This window comes from Schistocerca serialis, chromosome 9 (genome assembly GCF_023864345.2).
Source record: "Schistocerca serialis cubense isolate TAMUIC-IGC-003099 chromosome 9, iqSchSeri2.2, whole genome shotgun sequence".
NCBI lineage: Eukaryota > Metazoa > Arthropoda > Insecta > Orthoptera > Acrididae > Schistocerca > Schistocerca serialis.
In genome coordinates, this window is record NC_064646.1 from 287,468,948 (window position 1) to 287,491,199 (window position 22,252).

At 38.7% G+C, this 22,252-nt stretch overlaps 1 protein-coding gene across 1 annotated transcript in view; it reads right to left on the minus strand.

Annotated features, from left to right (window-relative positions):
• The window catches only part of LOC126419763 (cubilin-like), a 753,686-nt gene that overhangs the window by 581,308 nt on the left and 150,126 nt on the right, over positions 1-22,252 (minus strand). Inside the window, exons 16-20 of the mRNA XM_050086938.1 lie at positions 18,033-18,217; positions 14,651-14,813; positions 11,236-11,426; positions 4,939-5,095; positions 56-255 (exon numbers count right to left, since the gene is read on the minus strand). Coding sequence (XP_049942895.1) covers positions 56-255; positions 4,939-5,095; positions 11,236-11,426; positions 14,651-14,813; positions 18,033-18,217 — 896 coding nt within the window. The remainder of the gene's footprint in view (positions 1-55; positions 256-4,938; positions 5,096-11,235; positions 11,427-14,650; positions 14,814-18,032; positions 18,218-22,252) is intronic.

The following is a 22,252-nucleotide window of genomic DNA, read 5'->3' on the forward strand; positions in this document are numbered from 1 at the left end:
TACAGTCTCATTGCCAAAATATCTACCAAAATACTGGAAAAATTCTGACACTTACCTCTAACGCATCATATGGACACACTGAATGTAATCTCCTGAAGAAGAGAGCTTCCAAATCAAAATCAACAAAATTAAGTTCAATGGCTTTTCCAAGTGGCTGCTCGATTTGCCATATGCAGTGTTTGCTGTTGGGGTATACATTTGGATACAGTGGAGAATGTATTTGTCCAGATGGAGCAGTTATTGTACCACCACAAACTGTAAACAAAATGCAGACATTGAGAACATTTTTTGTGATTTTATGAAAAATACAATCATAAGGTACAATTTCTTTTTACTGAATTACACAACATAACAGCAAGCAACTGCTTTTATATAACAACTATTGAAGCAATCATAATTGCTAAATATACATGGAAATTGGATATATATCCCAATCTCCATCTCACTCTTTCCTCTATCCATCTTCTCATTCTCCCCCTCTCTCTGTCCATTGCCTTCTCCCTCTCTCTCTGTCCATCTCCTCTTCTACCCATCTTTCCCTCACCCTCTCCCTGTCCATCTCCTTCTTGCCCCTTCCTACGTCCATTCTCCCCTCCCACCCCCCCTCACTATCCATATATCCTCTAAATCTCAATTATATTGAGCCTTGTTTACTGTTCTTGCTGACCATAAGCCAATAACCCATAAATACAACTTTTCTGTTTCCTGTGAAACAAACAGTGAAGAAGAAAATAAATCGGCACATTGATGTGAATACAATTTTTGTTTAAAAATATATGTAATGGAAAAATATGTGTTTACAAATAATTTTTCTAATGGTTTAAATGCCCTACTACACCAGTTAACCCCCTCTCCCACGAATCATGGAACTTGCTGTTGGTGGGGAAGATTGTGTGCCCTAATGATACAGATAGCCGAACCGTAGGTGCAACCACAACTGAAGAGTATGTGCTGAGAGGCCAGAGAAATGTGTGGTTCCTGAACAAGGGCAGCAGAATTTTCACTAGTTGTAGTCGCAAAAGTCTGGATGATTGTGACTTTAACAAAAACGGCCTAGCTGAGCTGATACTGCTAATGGTTGAAAGCAAGGGGGAACTATAGCCGTAATTTTTCCCGGGGGCATGGAGCTTTACTGTATGGTTAAATTATGATGGCATCCTCTTGGGTAAAATATTCCAAAGGTAACATAGTCCCCCATTCAAATCTCTGGGTGGGGACTTTTCAGGAGGACATCATTATGAGGGGAAAAAAATCTGGCATTCTACAGATCGGAGCGTGGAATATCAGATCCCTTAATCGGGCAGGTCGATTAGAAAATTTAAAAAGGGAAATGGATAGGTTAAAGTTAGATATAGTGGGAATTAATGAAGTTCGGTGGCAGGAGGAATAAGACTTCTGGTCAGGTGAATACAGGGTTATAAATACAAAATCAAATAGGGGTAATGCAAGAGTAGGTTTAATAATGAATAAAAAAATAGGAGTGTGGGTAAGCTACTATGAACAGCATAGTGAATGCATTATTGTAGCCAATATACACACAAAACCCACACCTACCACAGTAGTACAAGTTTATATTCAAACCAGCTCCGCAGATAATGAAGAGATTGAAGACATGTATAATGCAATAAAAGCAATTATTCAGATAGTGAAGCGAGACGAAAATTTAATAGTCATGGGGGAATGGAATTTGACAGTGGGAAAGGAAGAGAAGGAAAAGTAGAAGGTGAATATAGAATGGGGGTAAGGAATGAAAGAGGAAGGCACCTGGTACTATTTTGCACAGAACATAACTTAATCACAGCTAACACTTGGTTTAAGAATCATGAAAGAAGGTTGTAGACATGGAAGAGGCTGGAGACACTGGAAGGTTTCAGATAGAGTATATAATGGTAAGACAGAGATTTAGGAACCAGGTTTTAAATTGTAAGATATTTCCAAGGGCAGAGGTGGACTCTGACCACAATTTATTGGTAATGAACTGTAGAATAAATTGAAAACACTGCAAAAAGGTGGGAATTTTAGGAAAGGGGACATGGACAAACTGAAAGAACCAGAGGTTGTAGAGAGTTTCAGAGAGAGTATTAGGGAACGACTGACAAGAACAGGGAAAAGAAATACAGTAGAAGAAGAATGGGAGATGAAGAATGAGAGATGAAATAGTGAAGACAGCAGAGGATCAATAGATAAAATGACAAGGGCTAGTAGAAATTCTTGGGCAACAGAAGAGATACTGAATTTAATTGATGAAAGAAGAAAATACAGTAAATGAAGCAGGCAAAATGGAGTACAAATGTCTCAAAAATGAGGAAATGCAAAATGGCTAAGCAGGGGCGGCTAGACGACAAGAGTAAGAATGTAGAGGCATATATCACTAGGGGTAAGATAGATACTGCCTAAAGGAAAATTAAAGAGACTTTTCGCAAAAAGAGAACCAAATGTATGAATATCAAGAGCTCGGATGGAAAACCAGTTCTAAGCAAAGAAGGGAAAGCAGATAGGTGGATCGAGTTTATAGAGGGACTATACAAGGGCAATGTACTTGAGGGCACTGTTATGGAAAGAGAAGAGGACGTAGATGAAGATGAAATGGGAGATACAATACTGCGTGAAGAATTTGATAGAGCACTGAAAGACCTAAGTTGGAACAAGGTCCTGGGAGTACATAATATTCCATTATTAACTACTGATAGCCTTGGGAGAGCCAGCCATGACAAGACTCTACCATATGGCGAGCAAGATTTATGAGACAGGCGAATTACCCTCAGGCTTCAAGAAAAATATAATAATTCCAATACCAAAGGAAGTAAGTGTTGACAGGTGTGAAAATTACCAGACTATCAGATTAATAAGTCACAGCAGAAAAATACTAACACAAATTCTTTACAGATGAATGGAAAAACTGGTAGAAGCAGAGCTTGGGGAATATCATTTTGGATTTTTCTTCACCCTGTATATGGCAATAGTGATCTCACTCCAAAACATAAACTTATAAGTCACCTTTTGTATATAACTAAACATGCAAAGTGCACAGATTGTTTTACTTAGCTGGTTATGTAACATACACTCCTGGAAATGGAACAAAGAACACATTGACACCGGTGTGTCAGACCCACCATACTTGCTCCGGACACTGCGAGAGGGCTGTACAAGCAATGATCACACACACGGCACAGCGGACACACCAGGAACCGCGCTGTTGGCCGTCGAATGGCGCTAGCTGCGCAGCATTTGTGCACCGCCGCCGTCAGTGTCAGCCAGTTTGCCGTGGCATACGGAGCTCCATCGCAGTCTTTAACACTGGTAGCATGCCGCGACAGCGTGGACGTGAACCGTATGTGCAGTTGACGGACTTTGAGCGAGGGCGTATAGTGGGCATGCGGGAGGCCGGGTGGACGTACCGCCGAATTGCTCAACATGTGGGGCGTGAGGTCTCCACAGTACATCGATGTTGTCGCCAGTGGTCGGCGGAAGGTGCACGTGCCCGTCGACCTGGGACCGGACCGCAGCGACGCACGGATGCACGCCAAGACCGTAGGATCCTACGCAGTGCCGTAGGGGACCGCACCGCCACTTCCCAGCAAATTAGGGACACTGTTGCTCCTGGGGTATCGGCGAGGACCATTCGCAACCGTCTCCATGAAGCTGGGCTACGGTCCCGCACACCGTTAGGCCGTCTTCCGCTCACGCCCCAACATTGTGCAGCCCACCTCCAGTGGTGTCGCGACAGGCGTGAATGGAGGGACAAATGGAGACGTCTCGTCTTCAGCGATGAGAGTCGCTTCTGCCTTGGTGCCAATGATGGTCGTATGCGTGTTTGGCGCCGTGCAGGTGAGCGCCACAATCAGGACTGCATACGACCGAGGCACACAGGGCCAACACCCGGCATCATGGTTTGGGGAGCGATCTCCTACACTGGCCGTACGCCACTGGTGATCGTCGAAGGGACACTGAATAGTGCACGGTACATCCAAACCGTCATCGAACCCATCGTTCTACCATTCCTAGACCAGCAAGGGAACTTGCTGTTCCAACAGGACAATGCACGTCCGCATGTATCCCGTGCCACCCAACGTGCTCTAGAAGATGTAAGTCAACTACCCTGGCCAGCAAGATCTCCGGATCTGTCCCCCATTGAGCATGTCTGGGACTGGATGAAGCGTCGTCTCACGCGGTCTGCACGTCCAGCACGAACGCTGGTCCAACTGAGGCACCAGGTGGAAATGGCATGGCAAGCCGTTCCACAGGACTACATCCAGCATCTCTACGATCGTCTCCATGGGAGAATAGCAGCCTGCATTGCTGCGAAAGGTGGATATACACTGTACTAGTGCCGACATTGTGCATGCTCTGTTGCCTGTGTCTATGTGCCTGTGGTTCTGTCTGTGTGATCATGTGATGTATCTGACCCCAGGAATGTGTCAATAAAGTTTCCCCTTCCTGGGACAATGAATTCACGGTGTTCTTATTTCAATTTCCAGGAGTGTATATCTCCTACTGGCATGCCAAAGAGGAACACTGCAGGGTAAGTTTATCTCAGTCAAAATTGCAAAAACTGTGCAGCACATCTTCTGCTTGGAGCAGCTAACAATGCAAAGTTTCTCTAAAATAATAACCATATGCGAGGTTATAAAGAAAAACCTGCACAAGTTGTTTGGCATTCTGTGGGAAATAGTGTGATACTACAGAGTGACTCTACGTAAGTGTTATTGGTGTAAAATTCTCTGCAGCGCTATCTAATGTTTGCACATTCCAGAAGTTTTAAGCAATATACTTGAAAATGATCAAAGTTAAGCACTGAAGATAATAGTGAGAGACACAAATATGAGGAAATAGCTTTATGTATTCACAAGAAGACAGCAAACTGCAGCAGTGGTAATATTATTTAATCTGAATTATAGTTTATAATTTCATTAACAGACATTAACTGGTATCACTCACCAGCATGATATTTCATGCTAAAGCCTTTTCTGGTTATTGACATGTCTGTCCGGAAACGAAGGTAGAGTTTGTTGTTGTTTGACATAAAGGTAGGTGGCCCATACACTCCACAGTAGCGACCAATCAGTGGAGATTCCTCTGAATTTCCATCTCTCAGCTGCAACATTCAAACACAACACCGACAATAAACATATAACTTTGATTCTTTTCTCCCACACTACTCTTCCCCCAACCCTTACCCATCTCTTCCTCCCTCTCCCTCTTGTGATTCTTATTTGGATAACATATGCACTGGTACACATAATATTTCAAAAATTAAAATACCTAAACTACGTAAGAGGGGCTCAAAATCATGACAACAAAGCCAACGTTTATATGAATCAATGTTCTTTGAAGAATAACTGAATTTGATTTTCTAACTGAACCTTAACACACATTTAATGGAAATAATGGGTTACCAAGCATCCAAAGTCTATCAACATATATACTGAAAGAATAAATGAACTCTCATACCTGTGGATTAGGTATGTGGTTTTTATAAAGCGTAATCTTTATTTCATAAGTAAAAAGTGTTTCCACCAAGAATACCTCTACAATATATAAGTGCTATCTATTACCCACAATATCCAGGAGAGAGAAAAAAAAAACAACCAACAAAACTGATCAAGTATTACATGGTACTAGAAAGAACATATTCCAGTCATTTTAGTATATACAGCCACACTTTATTAAAGTAATGTACATTCCTACCTGATTGTGCAAGCTTAGTGTTAACAAAATTAATAACAAGGACTTAGAAAAAGCTTTTGATAATGTTGACTGGAATACTTTCTTTCAAATTCTAAAGGAGGCATGGATAAAACACAAGGAGCAAAAGGCTATTTACAATTTGTACAGAAATCAGATGGCAGTTATTAGAGTCAATGGGCACAACAGGGGATGTAGTTATTCAATCTCTATATTGAGCAAGCAGTAAAGCAAACACAAGAAAAAATTGGAGTATGATCTAAAGTTCAGGGAGAAGAACTAAAAACTTTGAGGCAGGCCGATGACGTTGTAATTCTATCAGAGACAGCAAAGGACTTGGAAGAGCAGCTGAATGGAATGGACAGTGTCTTGAAAAGAGGATATAAGATGAACATCAACAAAAGCAAAACAAGGATAATGGAATGTAGTAGAATTAAATCAGGTGATTCTGAGGGAATTAGAATAGGAAATGAGGCACTTAAAGTAGTAGATGAGCAAATATTTGGCTGTCCAGATCATCTCATATCAATCCCATTTGATATGAATCCCATTATGGGACATAATCAATAAGTGAGATCATGCACAACGTCCTGCAGCGACAACATTTTCAAAATTATGTACGCCTTTATAAGCAGCACAGCCCAATATTTCTGCAGGGGACTTCCAATGACTTCATGCCACATCAAATTTCTGCACTACTCTGGACAAAAGGAGGTTCGACGGGATATTAGGAAGTATCCCACGACTTTTGTCACCCCAGCGTGCAAAATAAACAGTGAGCTATGCGAGAAAAAATACAATCCATGGATGAAAATGTCCAATATTACAAGCTAGCAGCACAATCCCATGATGAGGCAGTTGTCTTTCAGATAATTAGTAAAGAAATTTGCAGTTGGCTGGGATCTGTGCATTAGATCCCAACAGCTTCGACTGGGAACGTGTCATAGAGATAAAATAAGGTATTTTATAATTATGTGTTTATTTGTGTTTGTAAGTTTAGTAAATAATTTAATTTATGTGAATATTGTATTTATGCTTTATTCTTTACTCCGGTTCTTGTTTCTTCATTAGTTAATTATAGTTTCTATAGAAAAATATAAGCATAACACATCTGTGGAGTGAGCAAAGTACACTAGCAACATTTAAAGACACCATACTTAAAAAGTTGAATGGAAAAAAAGATAAACATCACTGGTCAAACTGACTGGTAGCCGTCCTTCCACTTGGTTCATTAATGCCTGTCCTCCTAGTGTTAATGCTTCGAGTGGGTTGTTACTGTGGGGTAACACTTGTTCATGGCAACAGAGTGGTACAATGAAAGATAATGAAAGTTCATTTCATTATTTTTTAAATAAACAGGTCTTTAGCTCATACAGTGGATGCCCATTTAACCTTCATTTAATTAAAGTAACATTAAGCTGTGATTTTGAGTATAGTGTTTACCTTGAAAACATAAAGACATCTAGCTGTTCTTTACATGTGTACAAAGTATGCCCAATGCCTGCTCAGATATGAAAAATGGCATGCCTGGTTGAGGGTTAAATACATTCCTTGACTACTCCCATACTACTTTCCCTCCTAAATTAAAAAACACTACGTTAAAAGCCTCTAAAAAGAAGTCATGAGTAAACAACTGTGACACAAAAAGATTTCTCATAAATTAATTTTTACAAATAACAAATCTTCCAATGTGCTCCCCCACCTGCCACAAGAGAGGTAGGGCAATGTTAGAAATATGTCAAACTCCACAAGAAAGTTATTGTGCATGTCAAAAGTATGGATAATGACAATTATGTTGCTACATCTCAAAACAAAGCACAGGCAATATGGATTGTCGTAACAACATGTGGAACAAATCAACTGCCTCCTGAATACAAAAACACGACTCTTATTTAAAACCTCTAAAATCACTGAGCAACAAGAAGTTCCCAATATATTTAATAATCACTATGCAAGTTTTGTAAATAACTTACTACAAGGCATAAAGAAACCCTTATGTTGTATGCAAAGTGAAATAAAATATTACATAACTTCTATGTTCTTTTGGATATTATTGCTGATGAAATTATATTCAGAACAAAGAGTCTAAAAACTATCTGTAACTGATGATATCTCTGACTGAGTCATAAAGAACTGCATCAGTAGAACAGCTGTCACATGTTCTAATGTGTAAAATTCATCTTTGATGACAGGTACCAGGTGGTTATAATTAAAATGCAGCTACTCATGTAGAGCGAGTGTGGGCTGTCATTATCACATGGTAGCAAAACTTGGTAGATATTCTGATTCGTTAATGTGGAATTGATTTACACTAAAAAAAAAAAAAAAAAATCCAATTTTGGCCACCAAATGTTGCACACTGCTTGTATGATGGTCTAACATCCATGCTGTCATCTGACAAGCCATAATGAGAGTGAATAGAATGACTGTCGAGAAGAGAGACCATGCACGGTTAGTAAAACTGTCTATTGTGAACAGCAGTAATCACAGTCCTGCACTGAGAGAGTATCACTGACTGGAAAGTCTGAGGAGAGGCCCGATGTCATCAAGTCGTTTAAAGAAGATGATAATAAAATTCAAAACACTGGTGAGCTCGGATGCTGTTGCTGTAATTGACCATGCACATGCTTCGAGTAGTTCTAGTGCTAGTGCAGTGCCATGAGAACTGTCCATCCCCAGGTCAACAATACAGAAAATTTTGTGGCCAATTTTACATTGATATCTGTATAAGATCCAGACAGTGCAGCATCTGGAACTTCATGATCTGCAGCAATTTTTTGAATTTGTTCTTTGGATTCTGGAAAGGATTGAAGTTGATGATATGTGGTTGGGGAATTTTATATGGAGTGACAAGCCATGTTTTACACTACAGGAATATACAATGAATACACACAACTGCCAAATTTGGGGTACTATTAAACTGCATGTTGTATATGAAGAATAACTGCACTTCCCGTATGTGACTGTGTGCTGTCTGATTTGGATTCACAAGCACTGCTATTCTCTGTCCATTTTTCTTTTAAGAGAAGACATCCAGAGAGCTTGTCAAATGTACCATGATGTCTGGACATTATCGAGATCTCATTCTACAACATGTGATTTCTGCTCTGGAAGAGCACAACTCTGTGGAAACCATTGTTTTCATGCAAGATGGGGCAACACCTTATGTTGCTCACCCAGTGAAAGGTCTGCTTAATGCAACCTTCCACAAATGTGTTATCTCCAGAGGTTTCCAAATGCATGGCCTGCAAGATCACCTAATTTGAATCCATGTGACTTTTGGCTCTAGGGTACAGTAAAAGAATGCATTTATCAGGGACACATTCAGTGTCTACCTGCAGCATTTCAGTGACATCTCTGGTGCTCATACTCAACAATTTGTGTAAGTGGCGGTTGATAATAAAATTAATGTTATGCCTTTCTCACTGGCTTGACATTTTCTACCCACGGCCCATTCCTAGTTCATTAAGCACGGAAACTTTTATGTACATTTGTCTTGCATTCACAATACTAGATTTGCAACTGATGGCCAGAATTTTAACTATAATTTTCCAGGGTAACTCAGTTCCACATTAGCGCATTACAATATCTACCAAGTTTCACTGGCATACAATACTCACAGCCAACACTGGACCTCTGTGAGCAGCTGCACTTTAATTTCAACCGTCTGTATGTTTTCTGATTGTACATGGTGAAAGCTGTTCCAGTCTTTAAGAGAGGTGAGGAAAAGTAATATAGGGGAAAAAACAGACCTATATATTGTTACTAATGTGTTGGAAACTTCCGGAAATATATCAAAAACATTGCATTCATATCTTTTTCATTTTGTATATAACTGTTACTTATGTTCTAAGATCCTAAAAATTATTTACCAATTATGATGTACTTTTATTTTGTCGTATTAGTGCTTGACTGTTATAATATTGGTTTATGTGTCAGAGATATGGTTTATTATTAAATGTATATCTTTGATGAAAATCAATTTATATTGTACATACAATTTAGGATTGTCTTCTGCTCTTAATTATGTATCACTGATATGAATTTTCTCAAAATTTTCAATAAGCAAACCATATCTCTGACACATAAATAATATTCTAATAATCACACGCAAATGTGACAAAAGTAGATCACAACTGAAAAATATAACATTTAGGATCTTATATATATGATTAATTGAAGTTTCTGGAAAAGGACCAAATCCACTCTGATGCTCCGTATGGATTCACAAAGAATCAGTTCACAATTATTGCATGTAGGAATACATGCACAATACATACACTCCACTCTAGACCCACTTGACAAAAGACCAAAAGCAGTTAGGATTTTCTCACATTTGTCACAAGTATTTGATGTCACACATCACATTTTATTAGAGAAATTATAGTCCCATGGCATCAAGTGGGTCAGCACATATCTTAAAAACAGGAAATAGAAAGTAGCCATAAAACATGCATCGGAACATTATACTCTGATTATGAAGATATACATGAAGCGCGCACCAAGTTTCAATACTTCGATCAATCCTGTTCCTACTACACAGAAAAAACTTACCATTGGACATTAGTGCCACAAATAGTACACTATCTGCAGATGATTGGATCCTCCTTAGCAGCAGAAACAATCTTGAAGTTCACGAGGCAATAAGTGAAACAATATTGAACTCTAAGAGGCAATAAATGAAATAACAGCCAAGCTGTGTGATTTGTTTGACAAAAATAACCTGATGATCAACACAAAAAAACAGTTTCCTAAAATTTCATTGAAAAACCAAGAAAATTGATCCCAATATGATTCTCCTTACACAGAAGAGATTTACAAAAGTAATGCACATATCAAAACCAATAGACAGCTGTGGATCTCTTTTCAAAAAACCAGTTATTTTACCTGATGCGCCTTTATATATTGGAAATATTTAAGTTTTTTAAAAATAACAATGCTAAATTCAGCAATAATGTGAATTTCTATACAATGGTACAAGACAGAACATGAATACAACATCCTGCCCACAGAAATAGAAAACATGACATCTCTCCCTTTGTTTAACAAGAAACTGAAATCTTTCTTAATTGTCCACTGCTTTTACACTGCATCTGAATTTTTGGTCCACATGAGTGCAAAGAAATATGAAACTGATTGCATGAATGATATTTGTAAATGAAATATACACTACTGTGAATTTGTTTTTTGTATTTATACCAACTCTAACTATGGCAGACATGTATTGTGTGTGTGTGTGTGTGTGTGTGTGTGTGTGTGACTGTCGCAAATTGTCATCTGCAATAAATCTTTAATTGTGCCAACCTGGTACTTAATTGTTCTGCACATCGTTAGTGAGACACATAATTATAATATTTTAATAAATATTACTGAACGCACATTTTAAAAACTTGTCAATTTCATGCACTCTAAATTATCGTCACCTCATGTCATCAATCTTCGCATCTTACTTGTCTGATACTATCGTATACCTTTTGAACATCACCAATTGCATGCCTCATACAAAAAATTATTCACAGGATGAATAAATCCATCATATAGAAAATTTACCTCCACGAAGTCAAATATACAGCTTCTTGAATCTTCCAGTTCAAAGTCAGTAAATTCAATGCTTAGTCTTTCTCCTGGAGGTAGACGTATTGTCCACTCACAGTCAATATTACGAGGATACTGCTGTGGATAGTTGGGTGATGTAATTGTTTTCTCAGGATCCGTAAACAGTCCACCACAACCAGACGTCCCTTAAATGCAACAATTATTAAATAAGGAAGGCATAGCAATAATAAATAATTAAGCAACATAGAAAGTAATATTAAAGCAGGCAGTCCTGGTGGAATTTAAAAACTGTTAGATGCAAGGTCAATAACTAAATGATAATCTCAAAGACATGGCAAAAGATTCAGTTCTTCAAGTTTGGGATAATTTTGGGTGATGATGGGGTTGCTCCTCTGCACCTGATCTTCAGTTTGGTCAAAGGAGGATTTGTGAGGATGTGCCACAGGAAATGTGTCTGTGGAAAAAGTTGGGAGATGGAGTGTGTTTGTAAAGGCCTTAGTAAGACCTTCAGCATACTGGGCAAGAGACTTCTCCTCATTGCAAATGTGTCATCCACAGGTGAGAAGACTACATAGGATTTTCTTTTTGGCATAGTAGACATGGCAGCTATTAAAAACCAGGTAATGTTGATGGTTAATCAGCTTGTTGCAGAGTGAGGTTTGGATGGAGCTATCAGCTGGGTGGAGACCCACATCCAAGAATGTGTACATTGGACTCAGGGGGTGGGAGGCATATAAAGTGGAGATATGTTGAGGAATAAGGACAAGCCCTGAGCTTACAGTATGAACATACCACAAATGAATGTGAACCACACAAGGGGCTTGGAATTTTAGGTGATTAGGAAACTTTCCTTTGAACAAGTTTGCACAAAAGGGAGACATGCAGGTAACCAAGGCCTTTCTGTGGATCTGTTTGTAAATCTTCCTTTCGAAGGAAACATATTTATGTTCAAGTATGTCGTTAGTTAGATGTATAAGGAATGAGATGGCTGGTTTATAGTCGGAAGGACAATGGGATAAGTAGTTTTTGGTAACAGCAAAGCCATGGGAATGAGGTACTTCCATGTAAAAGGAGGTGGCATCAACAGTGACTAGCAGCAGTAATGTGAAGGGGATGTTTGAGAATCTGTGAAGGAAGAGGTTAATGCCTTTAGGAAAGGTGGCTAGGCTGTGGGCAATTGATTGGAGATGCTGGTCAAGAAGAGCAGAAATTTTTTTGGTGGGAGCACAGCAACTTGCTACAGTGTGGCTACACACAAACCCTCCTGCCTGAGCCCAGAACAACCTTACCAGTTCCATTGCCACATTCCTGTCCCATACACCTGCTGCCTCTCCTCTCAGTTACCAAACAGCCTTCCCCTACCTTCCCTCCTGCTCTCTGCCTCCTTTCTCCTTTCAAACAGATGCTTATAAAAGTTATTTTTAAAGTATTTATTATTAGTTTGCTTACTTCAAACCAGTCATTTAGCTGGTCTGTAACTTTATTTATATTTTCTTATAGTTTTCATGGGGTTTTGCTATAAGAAAGATGCTACTGGCATCTGAAAACTAGGTATTTATTTGAAAGTCAGTGCTTAGATCTGGGTCATTTATGTACAGAAGGAAAAGGACAGGCCTCTTTCATGTAGTAATGCACCATAAACTGGGTGTAACTGTTTTGTTTGAAAAATGTGAAAGTAGTCAAGCAATTATTTAGCTACTAATAGGAAATAAACTGCACCCATTTAATGTAAGGCTCAGTTCTTATTGAGGTGATATGATATGATGGGCAATGCAACTTGTGATGTGAAGCAGAAGCAACCCACATTTTTGAAGTGCATCCAAAAGGAGCTGAAGTGCATTAACTGGTTCATATTAGGTTGACAGTGATATGACACCAACATATATCTCTATCACATCGCACAACATAACTGGAGGTGCTGGTTGCTCCAACTGGATTGTACATTCCAAATTTAAAGTCATCAGAAGTGCCTTGGGGAGTGGGGGGGGAGGGGGGGGGAGTTTTATTTATATGAAGCAAAGTTACAAAACTATCAACTTAGTTTCTCAACAAAGATTTTACTTTTTGCATAAAAAATTGATGAACAGATTTTTGATTCATGTTTTCTCTGCTGCACCGGCTTCCTCATTTGGTCTTAAAGGAAACTGTTCTCTAAGCTGCTTACCTTATTCACCTCCAGGTCTCCCTCTATCATTATACCACCCACACTTCCCTCCAATACTAAATACAATAAAGATGCTACAAATGCCTTGTCTCCCCAATTCTAACCAGTACCTCCTTCTTTGTTACATGATTGGCCCACCTAATCTTCAGCATTCTTCCGTAGCACCACATTCCAAGAGATTCTATTCTCTGTTTGTCTAAACTGTCTACTGTCCATGTTTCACTTCCATATATGGCTACACACCAGACAAATACCTTCAGAAAAGACTTCCTAACACTTAAATCTAAATTTGATGTTAACAAATTCCTCCTCTTCAGAAACGCTTTTCTTGCGTTGCCAGTCTAATATTTTATATTCTTTCTACTTTGGCCGTCATCAGTTATTTTGCTGGCCAAATAGCAAAACTCATCTACTACTTCAAATGTCTCATTTCCTAATCTAATTCCCTGCACTGCATAAAACATATTCTCAATATTGTACTTGTCTGTACTCAAGACAGCTTGGCTTCCACTCCACGTGAAATGAAATCAAATGAAGTTCTAACAAACGTGGAAGAATACACAGCATAATGTTTACATAAGGTTTATTCTTATGATGAATGGGGTATACCTAATATAACTCAAAGGGCAATAGTTTTTTAAAGCAGTACCTTTCTTATTAACTTTAAAATATCAAATGTGGCATAAGTGGGCACAAATAGTTGATGACATTTTAATTATGGTCAATTATTAATGCGTTCTGAATCAATTGCTTCATGTTTCTAAAGTATATTTTGACTTGTCACAACTTTTTTTTAATAATCATAACATTTTTGAATGAAAATACAGAAATTGTGTTATAAACTCATATTATTTGAACTGATTTGCATAAAGATTTTGAGGCATGAGAGAAGTATTTATACAGTAATTGTATGCCTTCCATACAACTGCTGCTCTTGTCTCCAAAGCTTTGTTTTTGGTAAGAAGAGACGGGTCTAATATCATTAATTCAATAAGTTTAATTTTGTGAAAATTTACAACTATTGTTTGAGGAGACAAGTGTTTACACTTTTAATGAGGTTTTAGATTTTTGTCTAGCATTAGCTGATTCTAAAATAGTTTATGGCAATCAGGTTGGAAATATAACTATAAGAAATTATGTATGTAATAAATTGTCATACACTTTAATAAAGGTTTTCACTGATTCACCCTCATAGATGCATGGTGATTACAGTATTGTAAAATATGTATGTAAGTACATACATACCTGGAACTGTGGAGTATGCAATCTGGAAACCTGTGTCGCTGCTTTCATTGTCTGAATGAAAGTGAATCATAACAGTGCTTCCTGGTGACATTAGAGGCTCTGGTTCTGATGAATTGCAGAATTCAGCAAATATTGGATCACGTTCAGAAAGTCCATCATAGAACTAAAGGCAAAAGAACTCACTTTAAAATTCTCCAAAATTGTCACATTTGATACTATGTAGAAAGAAAATTAAATGAGTACATAATATGAGAGGTATAAATTTCAGGGCTTGAATAGCTTCCATTTCACATTCACATCACAGGTACATACACTAACTCAATGAAGTGTTTTGTTTATATCTCATGACGTAAAATACATCTGCATGTCTCTTTACATCAGCAACTCAGGATCAGAATCTAAGTTACCAATTACTATTGACAATGCCACTAGAACATTTTACTTAATACCATTAAAACAATATAAATATAAATATTATATTACATGAATTACAATCCACAGCTCTCACATATTAATGCCAGGAGGATTATGTGATTTTTTTTTTTTTTAAAAAAAGGCACTCCATCTTCAGTGGACCATCCAACCACTGTGTCATCCTCAGCTGAAGATGTGGATAGGAGGGGCGTGTGGTCAGCACACTGCGCTTCCGGTCACTATGATGGTTTTCTTTGACTGGAGCCGCTATTACTTGGTCGAGTAGCTCCTCAATTGGCAACACGAGGATGAGTACACCCCGAAAAATGGCAACAGGGCATTGCGGTCTGGACGGTCACCCATCCAAATGCCAGCCACACCCAACAGCAATTAACTTCGGTGACCTGACAGGAATCGGTGTACCCACTGCGGCAAGGCTGCTGCCACATGATCAAAGGATGGCCTCAATCTCCACTTGCCCCTGCTCTGCACTCACATTCACCCCTGCCCCCATTACCCCAGCTTCACTCACCCATACCCTTCTATCAACAGTCTCCCTCCTCCTATGTTTTATATGCCCATTCCAGTTCAGTCCAACACATCACCATGTGCTGTACGCAACTTTGACAAAGTAAGTTTCCATGCTCCTTCATATATATCCTGGGCATCTCCTATCACTCCATCCCAACAGTCAGCTTCCCCCCCCCCCCTCCTCGCCACCCTCCCTTGAGTTGCATGCCCATTTTCTTCCCTCAGTGCACCCACCACAGTCTCTGACCGCAGATAAGTTGCAGAGCTAGCCAAATGTAGTCCCTCGGAATTGCGTAGTGGCAAGGGTGTATGTGTATATGTGGTAACTCTACAGGAGGATTCATTTGAAAGCTAGCAACACTGTCATTCATCTTTATGTGCCCATCGGTTGCTAAGTACCTCTGAAATCGCACTGGTGGATATACTTACTGACTTAGCTACAACTGTTGGTTGTGGGAATCATTGCAATGGAAAATTTTTGGAGTCTTTAAATACATTCTCTCAATTAAACTTCAGATTTCCTATTCTGAATCCCTTGATACTTTTCTTGATGCTGACCTCTTCCTCAGTGAGGCTCAGCTACACCCTTCTGTTCACGTTAAACATACTAACAAACAATATTACTTACAGTGTGACAGTTGTTGTCCTTTCCATGTCAAATGTTCTCTCCCATACAGACTTGGCATTTGAGGCTCTTTAGAGCAATACACCACCATTCTCACCCCAGCCTTCATTGGAAATAATTACCCCACAATCCTAGTAAAAAAGCAGATTTCTTAGGCCATCATATTCAACCCTTATTCTGATGATCCCTTCAAAAACCAAGTTAGAACATTTGTCACTCAGTATTATGCTGGAAATCCTGTCCTTTAATGAGATCCATTCTGTCCAACATTTTGCCCACCACATCTAGAATAGCTATTGGGTGGTCCTCTCTTCCTCAATCTCCAAAACATTCTGGTCAGACCCTACGCTCCTTCTGCACCCATTTCCCTACCCTATGACTCCTACCCCTGTAACCGTACCCACTGCAAGACCTGCCATATGTACCCTCCTACCAACACTTATCCAGGCCTATAACTGACAACATATACACTATCAAAGGGAGAGCCACCTGTAAAATGACATGTAATGTACCATCTTTTATGTAAACATCCAGCCTTTCATAATGGTATGATTACCACCAAGTCACCAGCAGGATGAATAGACATAGACATAGTATATACTACCAATACACAATACCCCTTTTCATAACATGGTCTACAACACTTTCTCAGAACTCTGCAGGTGGGAACTGGCATTACAACATGCCCTTGTTTCTCATCACCCACCAGGCCTTAATTTACCTTAAATTCTTTGGTCTCAGTTATTCTTCTCAGTAACTACTCCTTTCGTTTCCTACATATTTTATTTTCTGACTTGTCTACTTTTCCAACCCTCCACCTCTACATGAAAAATGCACTTAGCTTTCCCCTGTTATAAATTCTAGCAGGATGTTTTGTCAATAATCTCTGTCTTGCTAATCACCCTATCTCCCACTTTAAGCTCTCAGGTTTTCAAAACTTGTCCAGTGCCGTCCCCAATGACCTGTCTTTCTTTCTCATACTGTCCAGTAGTCTGGTAAGTCTCCCCTGATCCGGGGTTCTGGGCGACTTTCTCAAACTCTCCCTGTTTCTTAAACCTCACCAATCCTTTTCCTTCATCCCTCTTCCATCCCCTTCAAACGTTCTGCTAAAAGAAGGAGCCACTGGCTCCAAAAGCTTGCACATCTACTTAACCATTATATATGTTTTCCTCTGCTGCCGCTCAGGGATTAGTAGCTTTATCTATCCAATTGTGTGTGTGTGTGTGTGTGTGTGTGTGTGTGTGTGAGTGTGTGTGTGTGTGTGTGTGCTACTCTCATAGTAAAAGAAATAGATAATTATAAAATATAAGAAACTGAGGGAGTAAAGGTAACAACCACACAGTTGAGGCATTGAGCTGTTGAGAAGCACACAAATTAGATTCAACATATTGCTGAGCTTACTGATAAATCCTTCTTCAAAGGTAAGAAAATATACATACATTAACACACATATACCTGCATGGCTACAATATACCGGCCATCACTGCAACTCTATTGGGTTGAGAAAAATCCCTCATCCTAGCTGAACTGTACTGATGGCACATTGTAGTTGGCTAGGACAACACAGTTGTATAGGTGTACATGTGTGTTTGTGTGTGTGTGTGTGTGTGTGTGTGTGTGTTTTCTGTTAGCTCAAAAGGAAGATTCATATGAAAGATCAGAAACATTCTCAGCCTTGTTTATGTGCCTAGCAATGACTTAATATCTCAACTACACAGTGAATTGGAACGTTTACTGTGTCCACTATACATATTTCACGGAGGTGTTCCCTTTATCATAATTCTAATAACAACAATTAATTTAAAACAGTACCCTGAGAAAATCGAAAGAGCAGGTGGTGTGATTCTCCATTCGAAGTGAGAAGAAATGAAACTGGATTCGTTTACTCCGAGGAGCCCTGATAATCCAGGCACAGTCTCTGTTCTGTGGGTAGTTTCCTGGTGAGCCCGGAGACTGCAGACTGCCATGCGATTGTGCTATAATAATTCCACCACACTCTGGAAAATGGAAGGTTTCACAGTAACATGAAAAGTTATCTTCATAAAGTAAGTTCAAATGCACAAACATATGAATCAGTAAGAATAAAATGTTAACCAACTGGAAATATATTATATAATTTGGTGGCAAACAATATCCACAACATTTGTTAAACATGCTTAGTAATCTTACAGTCAACTAGCGTCTTTGGGGCCTGTAAAACATATCTTATGTTGATCACCAAAGACTCTTAAGAGAAAGGCCACCAATACAGAGTCTTGGTATCAGAAGGTTAATTGTTAATATTATCTCTCTCTCTCTATTCGTTTAGTCGGTTCCGACTCTTCGTGACCCCATGAACCAAATCACGCCACTTTTTCCTGTCTTGCACTTTCTCCCGTAGACCTTCCAGGTTGGAACACATTGCTTCTGTGATGCCATCGATCCATCTCATCCTCTGACGTCCTCTTCTTCTAGTTCCTTCAATCTTCCCCAGCATTAATGTTTTTTCCAGAGAGGCATGCCTTCGCATTGTGTGTCCAAAGTAGGTCAGCTTTTGTTTTAAGATTAGACCTTCCAGGGAGAAATCTGGTTTAATTTGCTCCAATATTGATCTGTTGGTTCTCTTTGCAGTCCATGGAACTCTAAGAAGTTTCCTCCAACACCACAATTCGAAGGAGTCAATTCTTCGCCGTTCAGCCTTTCTAATGGTCCAGGTCTCACATCCATACCTCAAAGGTAAATAGCAGGAGATTGTTTTTGGTGCTGAACAGCAATTCACAAGATATGGTGGCTTCTCAATGGGGCATAATCCATCACAGAAACCTATGAGATCTGTTATTGGGCCTGTGTTATTTCTTAAATATAATGTCAGCATAATAATCATCAGGCATTCGTCATCCACTGATGGCAAAGGCCTTCTCTAGATTTTCCCATGCATTATGGTCTTCAGCTATCTGCATCCATGCTGCTCCTGTGTGTCTTCTATTTGTCACCAACCCATCTCCCATTATATTGTCATTTGGACCTTTTCCTGTCCCATGGACAACTTTCTTGGTCCATATATCATCCATTCACTTGGCAACTTGTCCCAAGCACATCCACATAATTTTTATCACACTCATAATTATGTCCTCCAGTCCAATCTGCCGTTTGCCCGTTTCTTTTTTTTTTTTTTTTTTCTGTGCATTCTAGTAGTTCTCCAAACGTATCTCTCCATTGCTTACTGAGAAATCCTTCCATTTATTAATGGTCTTCATTATTGTCTCACTGCCCCATGTTGAAATTGGTAATTACACTGATCGTAAATTATGTTTTTTTTTTTTTTTAAAAAAAACACTATTTAGTATACCAAAAGTACTCCACAGTATATTTACTCTTCTATTATAATTTTTATTGGCACTGTCTTCAAATGTCCTAGACACTGCTTCTATGGTGTCACTGTCAACATGTATTATTTATGTTTCATCTTATTATATTTCTTTCTTAGTATCCTTGCTGTGTGAGTTCCTCCATTTGTTGTTGAAATTTGTGTGGAACAGAGGCAAGCAGTTCAATCTTGATCTCCTTGCCTGACTCCTCTTTCAATCTTCAATTCCTCACTACCCTCATTAAGCTTAATGTAAACTGTTGCACTGAAATAGTCTGCAAATAACAAGAAAGGCATGGTCAAACTTCAGAGCTCATTTCTGACACATAAAAGAAGTATGTTATATGGAGATGCATCCAGAGAAACTTCATTTCCACATTACAGCTTATTTTCTACGACTCTCAGTAGAACATTAATTGTGGGAAACACAAGGAGAGAGAATTTTTGCATTGATATATGCATCAACTCCCATGTCACTGAATCCCAGATTTTCTTATGTACTGCTGGAGTAATATGTATAGTTCTGTTTTGCAGTCTACCACAGTATAAGGCAATAAGATTCTCTACATCTTGCACCACAGTTTGGACACAAGAGCTTTCAAACACTCATAATAAATTTTAAAAAAACCATTTGGTTTCGGTTTGAAGAAAGTGAAGCTCAGGAAATTTGTGCATCTCCTCTTATTCACATGTCTCAGAAATTGTTATTTTAAAACCAAAGGGCATTAACACTGAAATGATGAGAAGCTACATTCTGTAGAATATACACTTATCTCATATATAAAGCCACACTTGAGGAAATCAGATATATCACTCTCTAAGAAAGCAATATTAATTAATGCGGTGAAATTGAGTAGCAAAAGAATATGAGGTCATGTTACAAAAAATGAAAGCCAAAACATACAGGGCATTTCAGAAGTGATGATCAATATTCAGAGATATGACAAGAATGATCATTCAAAACAAAAACGTCAAGTAAACATGGGCTCTAAAACACATACCTTGAGAGCCATGAGCATTTCTCGATCTTTGATTCTGTGAAACAAAAATCTTCTACTGCACGCTCTTTGCTTTCCATATTTTGTAAAGTGGTAGTATGGACCGAAACAAGAAAAAATGTCTGGTAAACATGGGATCTAAAATGCATACCTTAAATGTTATGAGCATTTCTTCTCCAGTAGAGTTGTGTTTCAAAGTAGCAAAGATGAACAAGGGCTCATAGCTCTTAAGGTATGCTATTTAGAGTGCATGTTTACTAGACTTTTTTCCTCATTCTGATCCATACTACCACTTCCCAAAATATGGAAAGCAAAGAGCTTGCAGTAGAAGAGATTTGTTTGACAGAATCAAAGATCAAGAATTGCTCATAGGTGTTAAGGTATGTATTTTAGAGGCATGTTTACTTGACTTTTTTGTTTCGAATGATCATTCCTGGAATATCCCTGAATGTTGTGCATCACTTCTGAAATACTGTGTATAAATAAAGTTTTTGATGGTGATGCACCTTAACAGCAGCACGAGACTTCAAATCAGCCCATACAGTTTGATTGTGAAAATTTACTATCTGGTCCCATGTAAATGATGCCTCATCCATGTAAAGCACAGTTGCACTAAACTATGGGTTCACACATTGTTAAATGAGTCATGCATGTAACCACACACAAAAATTAGCTGCTTATAATGCTTGTACACAATATTACTATACACAATATTACTTGCTGCAGCTATTTATCTTAGAGTGGCAATAAGGTTGTCATCAAATGTGTGGGGAATTGTGTCCCCCAGTTATAGAGTATTTGTCCACCCACACTTCCCCTAACTGCAAGTAGCAGATTGAAGCATCCCATGCTTCCTAAGATAAATTGCTTGAAATATCCTCCAGTTTGTCATCTTCATTCTGGTAACCTCTCCAAGTACAAACAGTGTACAGCAAGACCAATACTGTATTTTAAGTTATACAGCGATTAAACTTTAGTAGAAATCAAGTCGTGATTAACATCAGCACACTGCAATGTTCCCACCAAATCCACAGTAATCACTTAAATACTTGATGCTATCTGTAAGTAATGCAACGTCATTGACATTTACATCCACATGGGTCACATATCAGCATAAGTAATGACTTGGGTTTACCTTTGGTGAAACAGAACCTAAAACATCATGTAACCAGGTAGACATTTTGAGCTTCTCATGCAAGAAACAGGTTCATCTGTTCCTTCCCACAGTTAACTGACAATGAATAATTGTAAAGAATTACTTATAACAGAGAAATACTGTGTTTCCATACACAAGACCACACTACATACTGCCTTCTTCTACGTGTGAGTTATGTGTCCTAAAAGTCTGGTCGTACCTTTTTGTTACACCCTGTATATTCTTTAGATACTAACATAAGTTGAATAAATGCTTTATTTCTCATGGACTGTTCACATACAATCTGTGTCACAAGCATTCTTAAAATTTATGAATTGTTGACAAAATAAAAATTCATTCCTATCACAAAATGTACTACAATTGTATTCACAGTTTGCTAATGATCAGTTTTCCTATATCTACTTGCAAAATCCTTTACCTGATTGAATGGGTATTTTGTATGCACTTTAAGTTAATTTTAGTGAGTATCTTGAAATTATGGCGAGGAGGGCGATGGGTTTATAGTTCTTTGTCTTTTTTGCAAGCATAGTGA